The 20715-nt window shown below is 41.6% G+C and overlaps 1 protein-coding gene across 1 annotated transcript in view; it reads left to right on the forward strand.

Annotated features, from left to right (window-relative positions):
- Nucleotides 1-9633: 9633 nt before the first annotated feature.
- RBL2 (RB transcriptional corepressor like 2) overlaps nt 9634-20715 on the forward strand; it is a 50445-nt gene continuing 39363 nt past the window's right edge. Inside the window, exons 1-4 of the mRNA XM_040633304.1 lie at nt 9634-9977; nt 12507-12637; nt 14938-15138; nt 19349-19413. Coding sequence (XP_040489238.1) covers nt 9738-9977; nt 12507-12637; nt 14938-15138; nt 19349-19413 — 637 coding nt within the window. The 5' untranslated portion in view covers nt 9634-9737. The remainder of the gene's footprint in view (nt 9978-12506; nt 12638-14937; nt 15139-19348; nt 19414-20715) is intronic.

Here is a 20715-nt window from a genome sequence, read left to right on the forward strand (position 1 = left end):
TTCCCTTAGTTTCAGGGACACCACGGTGCCTTCCTTTCCCTCCTTCCTGCTCTTCTCTCAGACCTCTGAACGCTAGAGTCTGTCCTGAACACTCGAGTCTGTCCTTCATCCTCTTCTCTTCCCCACTCACTCTCCTGGTGATCACACCCCGATGTCATGGCTTTACAAACACCGTCTCTGCCCGACACAATCACAAATGTATGCATGTTGCATCTTTACTTCCGTAGGCTGCGGTGGCCGAAGTAGCGAGGGCAAGAGTACAGGAGGTAAGCTTGAGGAGGCAGATAGATGAAGCAGATCCTGAAGGACCTTACAAGGCCGTTTGCTCCACTTTGGCTTTTACTCTGAGTCAGATGGGAAGCACTGAATTATTCTAAACAGAGGAGAGACAGGATATGACTCACTTTTTAAAAAAATTATCCTAGGGCCGCCCGGGTGGCTCAGTCATTGGGCGTCTGCCTTCGGCTCAGGTCATGATCTCAGGGTCCTGGGATCAAGCCCCGCATTGGGCTCCCTGCCCAGCAGGAAGCCTCCTTCTCCCTCTCCCTCTCCCCCTGTTTGTGTTCCCTCTCTCACTGTCTCTCTCTCTGTGTCAAATAAGTAGATAAAATCTTTTAAAATAAATAAACAAATGTGTAAATAACTAAAAAGCTATCTTAGCTGCTCTATTAGGGTTCTCCAGAGAAACAGAACCAATAAAAGAGAAAGAGAGACAGAGATATTGGGGGGGGGAGAGAGATTGATCAATTTTAAGGAATTGGTTCACATGATTATGCAGATTGGAAAGTCCAAAATTTGCAGGTGCACCAGCAGGCTGAGAACCTAGGGAAGAGCCAATGGATTCTTCAATGGGTTAAAGTTCAAAGGCTGTCTCTAGCAGAATTCTCTTTTGCTTGGGGGAGGTCAGTCTTTTTGTTCTATTCAGGCCTTCAACTGATTAGATGAGGCCCACCCACATTATGAAGGGCAATTTGCTTTACTCAAAGTACACTGATTTAAATGTAAATCTCATCCATAAATACCCCCACAGAATTCTTGACTAATGTTTGATCAAAAATCTAGGCACTCTGGCCCAGCCAGGTTGATGCATAAAATTACCACCACAGCTTCTATATTGAGAAGAAATTACTGTAGGAGGCAAGATGGAGGCAGAGAGACCAGTTGGGAGGAAAATTGCAATAATGCTGGTAAGAGATGATGGAAGCTTGGGCCGGAGGACTGGCAATGGAAGAGATGAGGGCTGGTTAGGCTGACAGAAATTTCAGGTGAACTGAATGCAGGTGGCGAGAGAAAGAGGAATCAAGGATGACTCCAAAGTTTTTTGGCCTGATCCACGGGAAGAACGTCGAAATCATTCTCTGATAGGAAAAATGGAAATGATGGGCTTAGGGGCATGAGCTTTGATGACATGAGGAGTGATGGGTCTGGTGGGCACACTGGGCAGTAGACAGGACACAGCCCGTCCTCCTGGCGTTGAAGCCTGTGGGATATAAGGAAAGCTGAGGGTTCCAGAGAGCACAGCGAAAGGACGGGTGATCGTGTAAAGGAGAGGGAGATTTCATCCTGGCCAAAGTCACTCAGAGAGAGAAAGAACTAGAAGAGTTTTCATTCTTTTTTTTCTTTTTTCTTTTTCTAGGATTTATTTATTTATTTTAGAGAGAGAGTGCCTGAGTGGGGGGAGGAGCAGAGGGAGAGGGACAAGCAGACCAGATGCTGAATGCAGAGCCTGATACATGGCTCGATCTCATGACCCTGAGATCATGACCTGAGCACAAACCAAGAGTTGGTCACTCAACTGACTGAGACACCCAGGTGCCCAAGGGTTTACATTCCTTTTCTTTTTTTAATATTTTATTTCTTTATTTGAGAGAGAGAAAGAGCACAAGCAGAGGGAGTGGCAGGCAGAGGGAGAGGGAGAAGCAGACTCCCTGCTGAGCAGGGAGACCGATGTGGGGCTCGATCCCAGGACCCCAAGATCATGACCTGAGCTGAAGGTAGACACTTAACCGACTGAGCCACCGAAGTGCCCCATTCTTAATGATGACGGAGGCAATCAGTCTAATCAGCATGATCAATTTTATCTTGGGAACACTGGGCTGGAAGTCAAGCTAGGTGTTCAGTTCATTAATATTTATTGAACACCTAATAAGGGCTCAACACTGTTCTAGGTTTTAGGGATAGAGGTGTGTCACTGCTCTCTCTTTTTTTTTTTTTTTTTAAGATTTTATTTTATGTATTTGACAGGGAGAGAGACATCCAGCGAGAGAGGGAACACAAGCAGGGGAAGTGGGAGAGGAAGAAGCAGGCTCCCAGCGGAGGAGCCTGATGTTGGACTCCATCCCAGGACCCTGGGATCACGCCCGGAGCCGAAGGCAGACTCTTAACAACTGAGCCACCCAGGCGCCCCTGTCCCTGCCCTCCCTAACCTAAAACCTTAAGTGGCTTTACCTTTAGAATCGAGTCCCAAATCTTTCCCAGGTCTTTGACTGCATCTCTATCCACACCTCATGCCTTTTCTTCTTGATTTTTACACTGAAACCACATTCACATTCCTGCGACGGCCTGAACCACCCATGCCCTTTCTTGATTCAAGGTCTCTGTGTACGCTTTTTTCTCCACCTGAAACCAGCCCTCCTTCCCTTCCTCTAGCTATGATCTGCTGTATGTATGTATTATGAAATGATTAACACTGTAAGTTTGTTAACATCCATAACCACACACAGTTACACTTTTTTCTCTTGTGACGTGAACTTTTAAGATTTACTCTCTTAACAACTTTCAAACATGCAACACAGTATCATTAACGATAGTCACCCTACTGTACATTACATCCCCAGGACTCATTTATTTGATAACTGGAACTTTGGACCTTCTGACCACCTTCACCCATTTTGCCCACTCCCTACCCCCTGCTTCTGGCAACCACCAATTTTTCTTTGTATTCATGAGTTTGTTTTTACACTTCACTTATAAATGAGATCATACAGTATTTGTTTTTCTCTAACTTATTTTACTTAGGATAATGGCCTTAAGGTCCATCCATATTGTTGCAAATGGCAGGGTGTCCTTTTTATAGCTGAATAATATTCCATCTTACATGTACCTATACATTATCTTGATTCATTCATCCATCAATACACACTTCAGTTGTTTCCATGTCTTGGCTGTTGTGATTAGTGCTGCAGTGAACATGGAGGTGCAGGTGCCTCTTCTAGATCCTGATTTCAATTCCTTTGGATAAATACGCAGAAGGGAGATTGTTGAATCATTTGGTAATTCTTCTTTTTTTTTTTAACGTAGATGCCACACCCAGCATGGAGCCCAATGCAGGGCTTGAACTCACAACCCTGAAATCAAGACCTGAGCTGAGATCAAGAGCCGGCTGCCTAACCAACTGAGCCACCCAGGAGCCCTTGGTAATTCTATTTTCAATTTTTTTAAAGGAACTTCCGTACTGTTTACAAAGCAGCTGCACCATTTTACATTCCCACCAGAGTGCGCAAGGGTTTCCTTTTCTCCACATCCTCACGCTTGTTATTTCTTATCTTTTTAAGAATAGCCATTCTAACAGGCATGAAGTGGTATCTTGCAACTTTGATTTGCATGTCCCTGATGATTAATGATGTCAGGCACCTTTTCATATACCTGTTGGCCATTTGTATGTCCTCTTTGGACAAATTCTATTCAGATCCTCCATTTATTATTGGAATTGTTTGTTTCTATTGAATTGTATGAGCTCTTTATATATTTTGGATATTAATCCCTTATCAGATATATGATTTGCAAATATTTTCTCCCATTCTGTAGTTTTCTTTTTCATTTTGTTGATAATGTGGGTTTTTTTGTTTGTTTGTTTTTCTTTTGCTTTTTTTGCTGTACAGAAGCCTTTTAGTGTGAGGTAGTCCCACTTACTTAGTTTTGCTTTTGTTGCCTTTGCTTTTAGCAACAAATCCAGAAACTCATTGCCAAGACCGATGGTGAGGAGCTTACTGCCTTTGTTTTCTTCTAGGAGTTTCAAGTTTTCAAGTCCTATGCCCAAGTCTTCATATACTTTGAGTTGATTTTTGTATATGGTGTGAAACAGTGATCCAATTTCCTTCTTTTGCGTGTAGCTGTCCAGATTTCCCAACATCTTATTGAAGAGACTGTCCTTCTCTTATTGTATATGCTTGACTCCTTCACTGTAAATTAACCAACAATATATGTGTGGGTTTATTCCTGGGCTTTTTATTTTGTTCCAGTGAGCCATATGTCTGTTTTTTATGCCAATACCATACTGTTTTGATTACTATAGCTTTGTAGTATAGTTTGAAATCAGGAAGGGTGATGCCTCCAACTTTGTTCTTCTTTCTCAAGGTTGCTTTTGCTTTTGGAGGTCTTTTGTGGTCAAGATTGATTTCTTAAGTTCAGTCATTAATGTCTGTGCTCTCCACTCAAAGTAAGGCCCTCCCTCAGGCCCTATAGGTCGTTAACTTGATGCATACTCCCAGCCCCTTCCATTACCTTGTTTGCAAGCACTCCTCCCCCCAATAAAAGAAAGGAGAAAATGGGTTATCAACAGGTCATCTGGTACTTCAGTGAAAGAAACATCGTATAGCCTGAATTCAAGAAGGAAGATAAAAATAGACAAAGCGCTTATTTTTTTAAATTTTGCAACTAAATTACTGTTGGAATGTCATAAATGAGTGAAAAAAATGTTACTCACAAATTAGACAGAGTGTCTTAAAACTCAATAGTACAAAGCAGTTGAAGGTATATCCTAATACCCACTCCAACAGACCTCACAGGCATCATGAGGCAATGATGGTTTATAACAGCAATTGTTTATAATTGTTTATAGAGGACTAACAGGACAGGTTGTATTCATTCAAGACTGTCAAGGCTTCCCCGTGTGTATTCAATCTAGCTAGTTGTTTGGTTTTTTTTAAAGATTTATTTATTTATTTATTTATTTGAGAGAGAGAAGAGAGAGAGCAGGAGCTTGGGGAGGGCAAAGGGAGAGGGAGAGAGAGAAAATCCTCAAGCAGGCTCCCCACTTAGCACAGAACCTGATGTGGGGCTCAATCCCAGGACCCCAAGATCATGACCTAAACTGAAATCGAGTTAGCCGCTTAACTGACTGAGCCACCCAGGTGCCCCTCAATCTAGTTAGTTTTTGTAATTCATACGGTGAATTGAATTTTTAGCAGGCAGATTCTCATTCTCATTAGGGAAAGCTGGTTTGAGGGGCTTATAGTATCAGTCCTTAAGGGACACAGACGCCTAACTAGAGTTAATCACAGATAAAATGCTAGTTAACTCAGGTCTCAAGAAGAGACTCCTCACATACCAGGTGAAATAGGCATTGGTCTCAGCCTTACCTGAGTCGATAGCGCCCTCAACTGGTTTTTGCTGGTACCAACACCTTTTTCTTTGAATAATTGTGGGAGACACAGAAACAAATTGCGAACACAAGTTGAAGCCACAGTAGCCATAAAAGCCATCTGATCACTCAATCTGAAAGGAATACAACACTTACAGCTTCATGATCATAGGAGATAAATTTAAGCTTATGTTTTTTTAAATTTAAGAATAATGACATTCCATCAGTTTCAGGTCTATATTGCTGTGATTCGATATTTTTATACATTATGAGATGATCCTCACGATAAGTCTAGTTACCCTCTGTCACTGTACAAAGTTATTAGAATATTATTGCCTCTATTCCCTATGTGGTACATTACATCCCATGACTTATTTTATAACCGGAAGCTTGTACCACTTAGTCCCCAAATGTAAATTTCACTGTGGGTGGGAATGTAAAATGATAGAGCCACTTTAGAAGAAAATTGACAGTTTCTTATAAAGTTTAACATTAATCATATAACCCAGTAATACCACTCTGTCTTTGCCTGCAAGGGTGACTTCTCCCCATGGGCTCATGCGGCCTTTCCTCAGTCTGTACACGTGACTTTCTTATGAGGCCACACATTTATGACCTCGTTTAGCCTTAAGCACCTACTCAAAGCCCTATCTGCAAATACAATCACATTGGGGGTTAGGAATTCAACATATGCATTTGGGGAGCACACAAACATTCAGGCCATAGCACACTCCTAGGTGTTGACCCAAGAGTAATGAAAAACTTATGTTACGCGAAAACATTTACGTAAACGTGACGGTGGCTTTTCTCACAATCGCCCTAAACTGGAAAAAACCAAGAGTCTTCAACTGTTGAATGGATAACTGAAAGCTGGGACGTTCATACCATAGAAGATTACTTATCATTAAAAAGGAACAAACTACAGGCACGTGGGCGAATCTGAAAGGCATTATGCTAAGTTGAAAGAAGCCAGACTCAAAGGCTACATGTCCTATGATGACATTTATGTGACATTTTGGAAAAGAGGAAAAACTATGAGGACAAAAAATTGGTCCGAGGTTGCCAGAGGATAGGTAATGAGGGGTTTATGAAGAAGGGACACGAGGAAACTTTTCAGGTGATGGAAATGTTCTATAGTGTGATTGTGGTGACCATATCTATATGTATTTGTCAAAATTCATAGAACTGCACACTTACTAGAGTAAATTTTACCACATGCATATTGCACCTCAACAAATCTGACGTAAAAGAATAAGAAGGATACTTGAAAAAATTCATTTGCATGTACGTTTTTCCTGAAAGAAGTAGGAAAGGAATCCATAAAGAACTTTCAAACGCAAAACTTATCAGGATAAAATTTTGTTGGAGTAGGATGGGACTGTGAGGTCGAGGAGAGAAAGGAAGGATGTAAAATTTCTAATTGTTAAAGCAAAGTTTTGTTCGTGGATTTTTAAAATGGATGATAGTATCAAATTGTTATGAGTCCATTGGAAATAGGTTAGTAACAGTTTTGTTTTAAAAGGTTTGTAGTTGTGTGTAGGATATTACACCTGACCAAACTTTGAATGAAAAATTTTAGATGTCAGCTTTAAAACACGCTAGAAGACAATTCTTTTAGGGGGACATGACCAAAAAGTTTCAAGACCACCATGTTTTGTCTTACGAAAGTTTATGTGAAGATTCGCAGTTAAGGCATGTATTTTAAGGTTGTATATACAATGTAAAAGTAAAGTTTATTTCTAGAAGACAGCCTTTTATGGGCTTTGACATTCTAATGGGCTATCATATCACAACAGGGTAAGGGTTTTACACACGCAAAATTGAGGGTCCTATAAAAACAGTTGATAGAAAACATGTCTTATACTCCATAGGTGTTTGGTTTTTTTTCTTTTTTCTTTTTTTTTTTTTTATGTAGATTCACAGTGTGGAGCCCAACGTGGGGCTGAAGCTCATGACCCTGAGATGAAGATCTGAGCCGAGATGAAGATCTGAGCTGAAATCAAGGGTCAGATGTGTGACTGACTAAGCCACCCAGGTGCCCCAGTGATTGGTTATTGCTGCCTAACAAGCCACCCTAAAACTTTGTGACTTGAAAGCATAGTCATCGTTTCTTTTGCTCACAAATCTGCAGTTGGGCCGGGATCAGCGGCAAGGTTCACCTCTGCTCCATACAACATTAGGTGGGACAGCTTGACCGAAGGCTGGAGTATCTGCTTCCAAACTGGCTCATTCAATACAGCTGGGGCTGTGGGTTGGGGCCTCCGGTCCTATGCACACGGTGAGAACTGTGAACTCTCCTCCAAACTTCTGTAGTAAGAGATGACCAAACCATAGCACAGTTTCCAGCAGCACAAGGCTGTGCTCTAGGATGACTGCCACCCTTCATTAAAACGCCTGCCTGAGAGGGGCGCCTGGGTGGTGCAGTCGTTAAGCGTCTGCCTTCAGCTTAGGGCGTGATCCCAGCATTCTGGGATCGAGCCCCACATCAGGCTTCTCCACTAGGAGCTTGCTTCTTCCTCTCTTACTCCCCCTGCTTGTGTTTCCTCTCTCGCTGGCTGTCTCTCTCTATCAAATAAATAAATAAAATCTTTAAAAATAAAATAAAATGCCTGTCTGAGAAAACTCAAGGCTGCCAGAATTTACCATTTGTTCTAGCCAACACCTGATGATAGATCCCAGACCTACCTTTCTTTCTTTCTTTTTTTCTTTCTTTCTTTCTTTCTGTCTGTCTGTCTGTCTGTCTTCATTGTATTTGTTTATTTGATAGGGACAGCACAAGCAGGGGGAGTGGCAGGCAAAGGGAGAGGAAGAAGCAGGCTTTCCGCTGAGCAGGGAGCCTGATGCAGGGCTCAATCCCAGGACCCTGGGATCATGGCATGAGCTGAAGACAGACGCTTCACCGACTGAGCCAACCAGGTGCCCCAGAGACCTCCCTTTCTTATAGCATTTACCCAAGAGTGCTTCTAATGGTGACTCCTTCCTCTGTCCCTTTGAGATGTGTAGGTATCTCCTGCAATTTGAAGTGTGTTTCTCAGTAATCTGAAAGCCATATAGGGCCTCTGTCTCCTAGTCTCTGTAGGAAGTTAGAACCCTAACTTCAATAAATTGCCTGTTAGTAGCTGCAGCTGGCCTAATCACATTGAGACTCACCAACCCTTTGTAATGTTTCTGTTGAGTGCCCCTCTCTCCCATCCCTCATCCTTCATTCTCCCTTTAAGTCATCCTATCACCTCTGTAGATTGGAATGGAGCTCAGCTCTTTCCCTTATTGCCAGTAGTGTCTGAACAAAATCTGTTTTCACCCCTTTAATTAATGCCCAACTTTGTCTACCATTGATAATATGCTGCTCCAAGTAACCTGGGTTTCCTCACAGTAGGTGGCTGGGTTCAAAGGGTCCCTGAAGAGAGAAGTGACCCCATGGCAATTAGCAATGCATTACTGGTTCCTCAAACACAAAAATGTCTTCTACTATACCCACTTATAAATCAGAGGATTGTTATTAAAGTGATTCAAGTCTGAAAGAGAAAGCAAAGTAAAAATAAAGGAATAGGGGCGCCTGGGTGGCACAGCGGTTAAGCGTCTGCCTTCGGCTCAGGGCGTGATCCCCGCGTTATGGGATTAAGCCCCACATCAGGCTCCTCTGCTGTGAGCCTGCTTCTTCCTCTCCCACTCCCCCTGCTTGTGTTCCTCTCTCGCTGGCTGTCTCTGTCTCTGTCGAATAAATAAATAAAATCTTTTAAAAAAATAAAGGAATAAAGTTAAGCCAACTGAGGATAGTACAAACATATCACTTAGAGTGAAGGTAAAATTTGCCCTTTGGGAAATAAAAGAATTATTGCTTTAAAAAAAATCCAATGATTATTTGAAAGGCTCACATAAAATTAAAACAGGAAAGAATGAGAAATTAGAAGCAATGTTGAAATTCGAACTTACGCAGCTAGGCCTTGTTTGCTATTATTTTGATTTTAGAGATAAGGACACCTAGATAATGAGTATAAATTTTGGAGACACCTTGGATACTAAACCATCACGAGCCAATGTTTCTTGGGTGTTTTCTCTTCAGTACAGCCCTGCTGAATGGTCCCACCACGGGGGCGTAATTAAAACATAGCAAAGCCGCTTTTATTTTAGCCCAAGGAACACTACATGGGTTGATTTTTTTTTTAACATGATTTTTGGACCCCGTGGGCCTCCGGCTCGGACTACATTTCCCAGCAGGCCACGCTCAGAACTACGGGTGCCTACTTAAGGTCTAGCTTCCTTGGTGGCGGCGCAGTCGCTGTGCGGACGGCCGACGGGCGGGCGCTTCGCGGTTTGAATGGCTGCGGGCTCCGGCCCTCAGTTCACCTGAGGACCGGCCGCCCAGGGGTGCGCTATGCCGTCGGGAGGCGACCAGTCGCCGCCGCCTCCGCCTCCTCCTCCGGCGGCGGCAGCCTCGGACGAGGAGGAGGAAGACGACGGGGAGGCGGAGGACGCCGCGCAGACGGCCCGGTCGCCGGCCCCTCAGACCCAGCAGCGGTTCGACGAGCTGTGCAGCCGCCTAAACATGGACGAGGCGGCGCGGGCGGAGGCCTGGGACAGCTACCGCAACATGAGCGAGAGCTACACGCTGGAGGTGCGCCCGGGGGAGGAGAGGAGGGGCTTTCAGGGCCTAGTCGTCGCGCCCCGCCGCGGGAATGGGGCCCCTCCCCTCCCCGGGTCGGGCGCCCTGCAGGGACCCGCGGGCAGGCCCCGGGTCTCCGCTCCCCAGCCTGCGGAGCGGTGGGAATCAACCCTGCGCGCCTTAGTCCTGGAGACCTGGCTTTCGGAAAGCTCTTAGCGGCCCTGCAAGTGAGCCCTCTCGCAGCTGTTCCTTTTCGGGTTCCGAGTGGGGAACACCTCTTGCCCTAAAGTGGCAGCGCGAGGCTGAGGTCGTGCTGGGGTCACGATTGCAAAAATACAACCACCTTGTTGGCAGAATGAACAGGTGCAGTTGTGGAGACCGTAAGGAGAAGGGGAGGGAACTTGGCTGTGCTCCCACGGGGATTAGCTCGATTTTAGCGCCTCGGTTGCTAGGCTGCTCCTTCAGTTCTTTTCCGGCTGTACCAAATTGCCTTTGTCTCGGCATTGCATCCGTAGAGTAAACGCGTCGTTAAGTTTCGGGCTGTGTTTGTGTGTAAACTAAGGCGACTCTTCCTTAGGGCAAATGAAATGGGCTTTCTGCCTACCTGCATATAGATACACGCCCCCCATTTGTCCCTAGGAAGTCCGGACTGCGACGACCTTGAGGACCTTTTGGTCACCCCAGACGTTGCACAGGACTCTGTATCTGCTCTGATTTAGGCATGTTATGTCCCTTTCTTCGGACGGGGCTTGCAGATGAGAAAAATGGCCATTCTAGCCAGTGAGGCTCAACTCTGTAGGCACCTCCCCTTTATGAACCAATGGGAAGTGACACGGAAGTCTGGATTGTTTATCAGCTGTTTGCTTGTGTGTGGCATTAAACAGGGGGCCATATGATTTTCGTAAGTTGTTTTACAGTTTGTGGAAAGAGCGGGGCAGATAGACTCAGAGTGGGAAGGCCTAATCAAGGTATTGCTTAATTATAATAATAGGGTAGTTTTTGCTTGTATGTGACTCACTAAAGTTACTTTCTATTTATTCTTGCATTAATAGAATCTTATTTCAGTTCCTTCTCCCTGTAGTTATATCTACAGGGTGGTGGAAAGGCTAGTAATATAGTAGTTTTAGAACTTGACAGACCTAGGTGACTTTGGACAATTTAGTTAACCACTCCAAAACTCAATTTTGTGATATGTAAATTTGAGGTATTTGTACCAACCTCATACAGTTGTTCTGACGGTTTAATAAGGTAACATGTGGTTTCTGGCACATAAGGTGGTCATGGACGGTGCTTGAGAGTTCACAGAGAGCTCCTTCGTAAACGTAGGTGGTGTGGCTGAATTAGGCCATATTCCTATTTACTCCTCAGTGGTTCTGTGGTCATTGGTTTCCAGTGGTTCTTTGGTGATGGCCATAGGTGTTTCCAAATAAGCTCTCATTTTATCCTCACGATAATCTTTTAAATTGGATAGAACAAGTATTATCACCATACAGCTGAGGTATTTCAGCTCATAGAGGTTAAGTTGTATGAAGTGCAGTGTTATATGAGCAGGTGACAAACAATAGATGATTAGTAAATTATTTTTGAAGACACGTTTGATTACTCAATTTTTTAAAGACTTGGATTTCAGACTCTTAGCTCAGTTTACCCAATGAATGAATGAATATTCATTTATCAAATATTTCCTTATTACCTCTTCTTTGCCAGATACTGTTGTAGATGGTGGGGACAGAGCAGCGAACAAAACTTAAAAATCTCTGCCCTTGCGGAGCTTGCGGTCGGGTATGCCATAAGACAACGTAGGATGTCAGTCTCATGGATGTGTACAATGGAAAATAAGATTCATGATATTTTTTAGAAAGATTTTATTTACGTATTTGAGAGGGAGAGAGAGACAGAGATAGCAACAGAGATAGCTGGAGAGAGAAGGAGCGGGGAGGAGAGAGAGAAGCAGACTCCCTGTTGAGCAGGGAGTCCGATGCAGGGCTCCATGCAGGGCTTGATCCCAGTACCCTGGGATCCTGACCTGAGCAGGAGGCAGACACTAACTGACTGAGCCACCCAGACACCCCCATATGATATTTAATACAGAGTATTGGTTATAGAATTTTATCTTTTGATTTCTTGTATTTTCTGTGCTTTATGCTTGTAAGTCATTTCATTCTCACAGCCCTCAGGTAAGAAAATTGAGTCTCTGACTGTTAATTTGTCCCACACTGAGACACCCAGGGCACGTGTGCTGAGAGAGTGAGCCAGGTAGAATCTTTATTGCCCTTTATGATCTTGCAAGTTACATAGCATCATTTTCACATGTGCTGTTAGAGGAGACAGTTGAAAATGAGGGAACAAGAACACAGATTCCTATCTCTCAGGGTGAAAATGTCAATGTCACAGTATAAAGAGCACATGGGATAGAGCCATCATTGAAAATACAGTTTCCCACAAACAAAAATAATGCCTTCCATTTAATCCAAAAAGTTTATTATATTGAAATGTTTATATTGGTCATTAGCTAAAACTCAATTTTCTTTTATTTTACAGGGAAATGATCTTCATTGGTTAGCATGTGCCTTATATGTGGCTTGCAGAAAATCTGTGCCAACTGTAAGCAAAGGGACAGTTGAAGGAAACTATGTATCTTTAACTAGAATCCTGCGATGTTCAGAGCAGAGGTAACTATGTCAGTGTTTGAAAGGTAGAGTGTGACAAATATGAAAGCTCAAAAATCATAGTGATAGTAAAGAATTCTCTCATCATTTCCCAGGCGTTTGTACCTATAGAGTGCTGAATTTAGAAAGTAGCATGGTTTTCCTTTGCCACATCTAAGTGTCTATTATACTTTACTTCTTTAGTGAAAAGTATGGAAATTTTAATGTATTAGGCATTTGTATGAAGAGTTTACTATTAAAGGTTATGACTTATCATTGTACAGTATTGAGAGAATTCTAAATAAGGATATTGAGAAACTTTAGGATATACTCTAAATTGTAAAGGTAAACAAAATATGGTGTTAAACTTAGAGCTACCTGCACAGGATTTGTATTTTATTATATGGAATGTGTAAAGACTTCTCTGTTTCCTGTTTGTGGGGATAAGCAACACTATTACTATCAGTTATTGAAAGGGTCAAATAATGTTTTAAAGAAGAGGCAGAAATTGCTTTTTCTATCCGTTCAATTCACTAGAATTGATTACATTTATTATTTGTGCCTTTTGGGTCAATTTTCTTTTATGACTTATTAAAGATTGGTGGAAAAAGGATATTTGGCACTTGGTGGGGGAGAATGCCACAGTCAAAATTTACGTACTTAATGGCTTAAAAATCACTTACTATTAAAATAACAAGAAATGTAATATTTTAGCTGTAGTCTACTTATTAACCTTGAACTCCATCCTGAGTTATATTTAGGCCTGAGAACAGGAGGCAGTGCATAAAGAGTTGAACCCCTGGGCTGAGCCTGCAGAAGTGGACTTAAATAAGGTGCAAAAATACAATCATTACGGAGAAGAAAAGGGGAGGTAGAGTAATCCAGTTAAGTGACAGATAAGGAACTTTAGAAGCAAAGGTCAAGTTATGGTATCATCATCATGAACCATAGTAAACTGAACTTTCCAACATTTTAATGCAAAAATACAGTCCTAGGCTTCAGTTGTATTTCCATTTGAAAACCTCAGTTTCTCCCTTTAAATTTTTACCTTTGAGTTCAGATTATGTACTTTTCTGCCATAATGGACTAAAATGGGTTAAAAACAGAGCATATATCGGGAGAAGATACTTACAATGTGTATAACTGACAAAAGGTCAGTATCCAGAATTACATAAAGAGCTACTAACAAATGGTCGCATGACTGACAAACAGCTAGAAAACAAGGGGTAAGGGATGTGGTTTCCCCAGGTCAAAACTCACATAGCTAATAGGTGTATATAAAGATGTTTAATTTCACTAGTAACCAAGGAAGTTCAAATTAAAAACAAGGTAGCTGTTATTCTCATCAGATTGGGGTAATTTGAAGTCTGGTAAAACCAGCTTTAGTCATTAATGTAGGGAAACAGGAAATCTGTATGGCTGGCGTACATTGGTGAGAGTATAAATCGGCATGGGTACTGGAATGGGAAATTTGACAATATCTAGTAAAGTTGAAGATGCCCAGTCTCTGACTCAGCAATTCTCCTTCTTGCTGTTGTCCCTAAAGAAGCTCTTACGTGCGTGTACAAGAATGTGGTGATTACAGCATTTTTTTTTTTGTCATAATGTAAAATTAGAAACCTCAATTACCATTGGTTGGGGAATGAATGCAAAGAGTCACGGTAGTTCATATGAAGGAATATTTTTAACAATTAAAGTGAGTGAGATCTGCATGTATCAATGTTAATCTAAGAAACATTGAATGAAAAAGCAAGTTGCAGAATGCTACTTAGAGTATGATACTGTTTATGTAAAATCTTAAAGCCACACATAACAAAAGATACTCCTTACTGTTTCTGGATACATATAGATCCATATAGTAGGTACACTAAGTAGTAAGCATAAGAACATGGATGGGAAGGATTCGGACTGACTTTAGAGTGGTGGTTATCTTTGGGGAGGCAGAGGGGGATGTGGGTTTGGGGAGGAGTACAAATGGGAATTTGGCTGTTTCTGTAGAACCTGAAACAAATGTGGCAAATTTTATTCAATACGTTAACATTTGTTAAATCTGGCAGTTGGGTACGTAAGTGTTGGTACCATTACTCTGATTAATTATTTTGTATTTTTGTATATTTCCTAATTAAAAAAATAAAACCCTCAGGTAATCTCAGAAAAACAGATTAGGAAAATCAGAGAAATAAACCCAACTGTGTAAAAGATTAACCTAGTCAGAGGCATGAATTGTGATTTTATCTAAAATATATAATTTAATGAGTTAAATTTTGATTTAATTACATTTGTGTTAATTTTGAAAATATCTCCTTTTTTATTTTTGCTATCAGCTTAATTGAATTTTTTAACAAGATGAAGAAGTGGGAAGACATGGCAAATCTACCCCCACATTTCAGAGAACGTACTGAGAGATTAGAAAGAAACTTCACTGTTTCAGCGGTAATTTTTAAGAAATATGAACCCATTTTTCAGGACATTTTTAAATATCCTCAAGAGGAGCAGCCTCGTCAGCAGAGAGGAAGAAAACAGCGGTATGTTTTTATATTTGTTAGGAATATACATTTTTTTAAAATCTGCGCTACAGTTCTGATCCCTCAGTTTGTGTCCCTCAGTTTATTTTGTTAGTTTTTTTTGTTTTGTTTTTTTAGAGAGAGAGTGCATGCACACGAGGTGGGGGGAGGGGCACAGAGAGACTCTTAAGCAGGCTCCACGCCCAGCTAAGAGGCTGTCGTGGGGCTCAGTCTCACAACCCACAAGATCATGACCTGAATGGAAATTAAGATTTGGTCGCTTAACCACGGAGCCACCCAGATGCCCCTATTTTGCTAGTCTTTTTTTTTTTGTTCCCTCAATAATTGGCACGCTTGGAATTTGGAGCCTGTTGACTCCAAAGTTTGAATTTGTTCTTTTTCCATCAGGCTGCCTGTTAACATTATTTATTTATTTATTTTAAGATGTTATTTATTTATTTGACAGAGAGAAGGAGAGCACAAGCAGAGGGAGTGGCAGGGAGAGGGAGAGGGAGAAGCAGACTCCCTGCAGAGCAGGGAGCCTGATGGTAGGGCTGATCCCAGGGTCCAGGCACCCCATATTTTGCTAGTCTTAAAAAAAAAATGTGATTTCATAAATAATCTTTCTTTCCTATAGCTCTCTTTTAATAATAATTTCTTGCTTCTCATTGCATGTTAGCCATGAAGAATTTGGCTTCCTTCATATTGCAAAATGCATGGAATTATTGTTTCTATAAACTTTCCCTTTTCATTTAAGCACCCAAAAATACAAAAGTCAGACCTTAGATATTTTCACTAATTGGCCACCTTAAGTATAGAAATTGACTTCTTATTTTTTTTTTTTAAAGATTTTATTTATTTATTCGACAGAGATAGAGACAGCCAGTGAGAGAGGGAACACAAGCAGGGGGAGTGGGAGAGGAAGAAGCAGGCTCATAGCAGAGGAGCCTGATGTGGGGCTCGATCCCACAACGCGGGGATCACGCCCTGAGCCGAAGGCAGGCGCTTAACCGCTGTGCCACCCAGGCGCCCCAAGACTTCTTAATTTTCTGATACTGTCTGTGTTGACTGTTTCTATTATTTGACTTTTATGTCCAGCTTAGTAACAGTTAATCCCCTTCGAACTGGCTTCTGTATGTATTTTGACGTTTGACAGGCAATCAAGAATAGAGAAACTGGATGGGGGAGAATAGGGGACCTGAAACTATTATGAATTTGTGCTTTCTGATCATGTCTGCAAAATCTATAAACTCATTCTGACTCAGTGTTTTCATCTTTCCTGATAGATAAAAGGCAATCATGGGATGCAAATTCTCTACCTTTATCATGAACCTTTTTCATAAAGTAGAAATGGAAATTGTTCTTAAATTAGAACTAGAACAATGTTGACAAAGAAAGTCAGGGAAAAGGAGTTATTATAATTGAATGAATAATGTTTGCCTCTCTTCCTTTTTTTTTTTTTTGCCTCTTTTTTGATATCAAATTTTTCCTCAAATTGTGAAGGATGTTTATAGTTAAGTGAGCACCTTTTTTTTTTTTTTAATTTTATTTATTTGAGAGAGAGAGTGAGCAAGAGAGAGAGAAATGGAGCAGGAGCAGAGGCAGAAGGAGAAGCAGATTCCCTGCTGAGCAGGAAGCCCGACATGGGGCTCGATCCCAGGACTCTGGGATCATGACCTGAGCTGAAGGCAGATGCTTAACTGACTGAACCACCCAGGCGCCCCAAGTGAGCAGCTTTTAAAAATAGAAGAAGCTCTACACTTTCTTAGATAGTTGACCCCACTGTTAAGGAAGCAGCTGCTCTAGTTTGCTTGTAATTTTTGAGAACTATTTCCAGACTTTGGATAGATGCTTTGTTCTAAGTCTGAGTGAGGCTGATGTCATCATTTATAGAAAGATAGAGAATATCTACTTTCTTTGGAGTGTTGTAGAAAATGATTTTAGATTGTACTTGCTTTGATACTTTGTAGGGTGTGTATACAACCTAATTGTAGTTAAGAAAATTGTAAGATAACTTTATTTAAAAAATTTTTACATTTAGATCACTCCGTATACATTTATTAGTACTTTTGGCTAATAGTAATGATATGTACCGTTTACTGAGCATTTATTATGGGGACTGTTCTAAGATTTAAACCTGTAGTCCTTCAGTGAATCCCTAGGACAACCATATAAGGTTGATGTTATTGTTACAGGTGGGGGAACCTAAGCCCTTGAGAGGTGAAGTAATTTGGTCAGGGTCACACAGTAAGTGTGGAGCTATTATTGAAATTAGTGGTCTGCTCACAGAGCCCCTGCGCTTCACCATGACTCTGTACTGCATCTCACACATACTTTGAAAGTTTGTTACTGGGTATTTATTGAGAACTTACTGTGTGAAGTATGTTATTAGGTATTATATAGGACACAAGTATTTATTCATTTTTGAGAGAGCGAAAGAAAGAGAGGGAGCGAGAGAATCTTAAGCAGGCTCCATGCTCAGCGCAGAGCCTGACGTGGGGCTCAGTCCCACAACTCTGAGATCATGACCTGAGCCAAAGTCAAGAGTTGGATCCTTGGGGCACCTGAGTGGCTTAGTCATTGGGCGTCTGCCTTCGGCTCAGGGCATGATCCCAGAGTCCTGGGATCGAGCCCCACATCAGGCTTCTCCGCTGGGAGCCTGCTTCTTCCTCTCCCACTCCCCCTGCCTGTGTTCCCTCTCTCACTGGCTGTCTCTCTCTCTGTCAAATAAATAAATAAAATCTTTAAAAGAAAAGAGTTGGATCCTTAACCGACTAAGCCACCCAGGCACCCTTGGACACAAGTCTTTAAAAAAAAAAAAAACAACACCAAAAACCCACAGCCACTGTCTTTTGAGAGCTTACAGAATAGTTGTGGAGAGGAGGCATGTAGAATGCAAAAGATAACAGAAACGTACAGCTTCTGAACCAGAATTAAACCACGGTACATGACCCAGTCAGCTAAGTTTTCATAGAGTAAGGAATAATGGGTAGGATTGCAATGAATTTGGAGGTGTAGATAGAGCCTTCGTTGCATAGGATAAAGAAGAAATACGCCAAAATGGCAAAGTAAGACGCAGTTTGGCCTAGTAGGTTAAGTTCTTGGGTTCTCAAGTTAAAGATTCAGTTTTTAGAGTGGCTTGAGTGTTAAGCTAAAAAGTCTGGCTTTTATCTTGGTAGGCCTTAAAACTGGATAGTTTCTCATGTGCCTATGGTAGGGAGGCTACTTTTATTTTGTATTTTTTAATTTTTTAAAAAGATTTTATTTGTTTATTTATCTTAGAGCATGCACGAAAATTGGAGAGAGAGAGAGACACTCAAGCAGACTCTGCGCTGAGTGTGGAGCCCAATGAGGGGCTCGATCCCACAGCTCTGAGATCATGACCTGAGCCAAAATCAAGAGTCAGATGCTTAACCGACTGAGCCACCCAGGCACCCTGAGAGGCCACTTTTAAAAGCAGGGCACTGACATTTAATCCTTGCCATGAACTGGTGACTAAGTACAAAACTGTGCCCGAGTAGAATAATCGTTCAGCAGACGAGACAGAGGCACACAGAGAGCAAGTGTGCCTAGCGGGGCAGTGGGGGAAACTAAACCCCATGTCCTGCTGCTTCTCCTCAGAGCTCCTTGTTGGGATGTGGAGACCACAGATGTCTTATCTAAACAGTGCCAGAGGTTCTGGTAGAAAAGCCAAGAGCTTAAAACAGGTCCGAAACTCCCTTTAGCAGGCACCTTGGCAAAATAGAATGAATCGTCTTAACGAAAAGGAATAAAGAATTCTAGGAAGCCCAGAATTTACATTAAATAGTCCTTTTGTGACTTGATGTAATCTGGAATGTCTTTAGGGAGGGAGGGTTTACAGTTCATCAGCTATGATACAGGAAAAAAAAATGGGGAAATAATCTGATTGTATACACGGTCCAAAAGCAGCATTTGCCTTGCTGATGTCCTCAAAAGAACTGTTTTTATTTATTTTCTACCTTACTTGTCTTGACCTCAGAAACCTTTTATAGTTCTTCAGAATTGTCTTCTTTCTGGGATGAGCTCTTTCTTTGGCTTTGTCCTTACCAGTGTTTGGTTGGAGCAGAACTTCTTGCACGTTTTCCGTATGAAGTGAATCTGCTCTTACTCCCTTTAACTGTGGGTTTGGTGTCTCACCTACTTTATAGTCATTTGTGATGTCTTTTTCGAATGCTTCTGTTATCTCATGACTTTTTTTTCTCCCCCAAAGGCGACAGCCCTGTACTGTGTCCGAAGTTTTCCATTTTTGTTGGGTGCTCTTTATATATGCAAAAGGTAAGACAGAGCAATATTTATCTAGATGTTAGCTTATTTAAATGTTCACATATTACTTTTGTCAACCTGTAATGTGTATCAGGGAAAGATGCTCACTGAAAAATTTCTTAAGGGTTTTTTTAAATCTCGGATTTGTTTTTAAGTAGTGCCTGTGCATAAAAATCTTGAATTTCTTTATAATGTCCAAAACTTCTTCAGTGGAAAATCCTTTAATCTTGTTCTTCTGTAACATCTTTTCCACTCAAAGCTGTTCTTCTGAGTTACGGACTGAAAACACATCGGTCGTCTGTGCTGGTATCTTGAGCTGTATTTTTCATGAGCCACGTCTTACCTCATTGAGTGTGACTGTTCACCCTCAGTGTGTGTAGTTCAGATTACTTTTTGCATTTTGTTCAGATAAATATACTTGCTCAAATGCCTTTGGATACAATTTATTTTCTCCCCCTTCCCATCTCCCTTAACTTACCCAAGGTCTGTATTCAGTGAAAAAAAAAAAATTTTTTTTTGGGGGGGGTCCTCTCTATATTTCTATGTAGAAATGGTTCTTAGTAATCTCAAGAAGAAAAGAAAATACAGTTACATTAATTACATAGACTATGTAGAATGCCTTTGCTATGAAGAAAACCCAATAAAATACAAAGTTATAATCAAAGAATCATAGAGCTGGAAAGAATTTTATAAACGTAAGAGATTCTTGGGGCGCCTGGCTGGCTCAGTCGTTAAGCGTCTGCCTTCAGCTCAGGGCGTGATCCCGGAGTTCTGGGATCGAGCCCTGCGTCAGGCTTCTCCACGGGAAGCCTGCTTCTTCCTCTCCCACTCCCCCAGCTTGTGTTCCCTCTCTCGCTGGCTGTCTCTCTCTGTCAAATAAATAAATAAAATCTTAAATAAATAAATAAATAAAATAAATGTAAGAGATTCTCATTATTAGATCAAGTAGCTCAAATTATTTACTTTTAAGATTAGGTAACTGAGGCCCAAAAACTAGCTGCTAAAAACAGAGCTAGGACTTGAACCCAGATCTAGCTCTTGGTTTCATGCCAGATGCAAAGGCCCTCTAGCAAGGATGTGTCACTCCATTGGTCTTGGCATTTGATGGGTCTGATTATAGCTGGTCCTCCGTCGCTAGTTCATTGAGAGCTCAGTCTTCCTCCCTGAGCTACATGGTTGAATGAAGGTGTTATACTAAGTGAAATAAGTCAATCAGAGAAAGACAATTATCATATGGTGTCACTGTATGTGGAATATAAGAGATAGTGCAGAGGATCATAGGCGAAGGGATGGAAAACTGAGTGGGAGGAGGTC

This window comes from Ursus maritimus, unplaced genomic scaffold, assembly GCF_017311325.1.
Source record: "Ursus maritimus isolate PB19 unplaced genomic scaffold, ASM1731132v1 scaffold_19, whole genome shotgun sequence".
NCBI classification, from domain to species: Eukaryota; Metazoa; Chordata; class Mammalia; order Carnivora; family Ursidae; genus Ursus; species Ursus maritimus.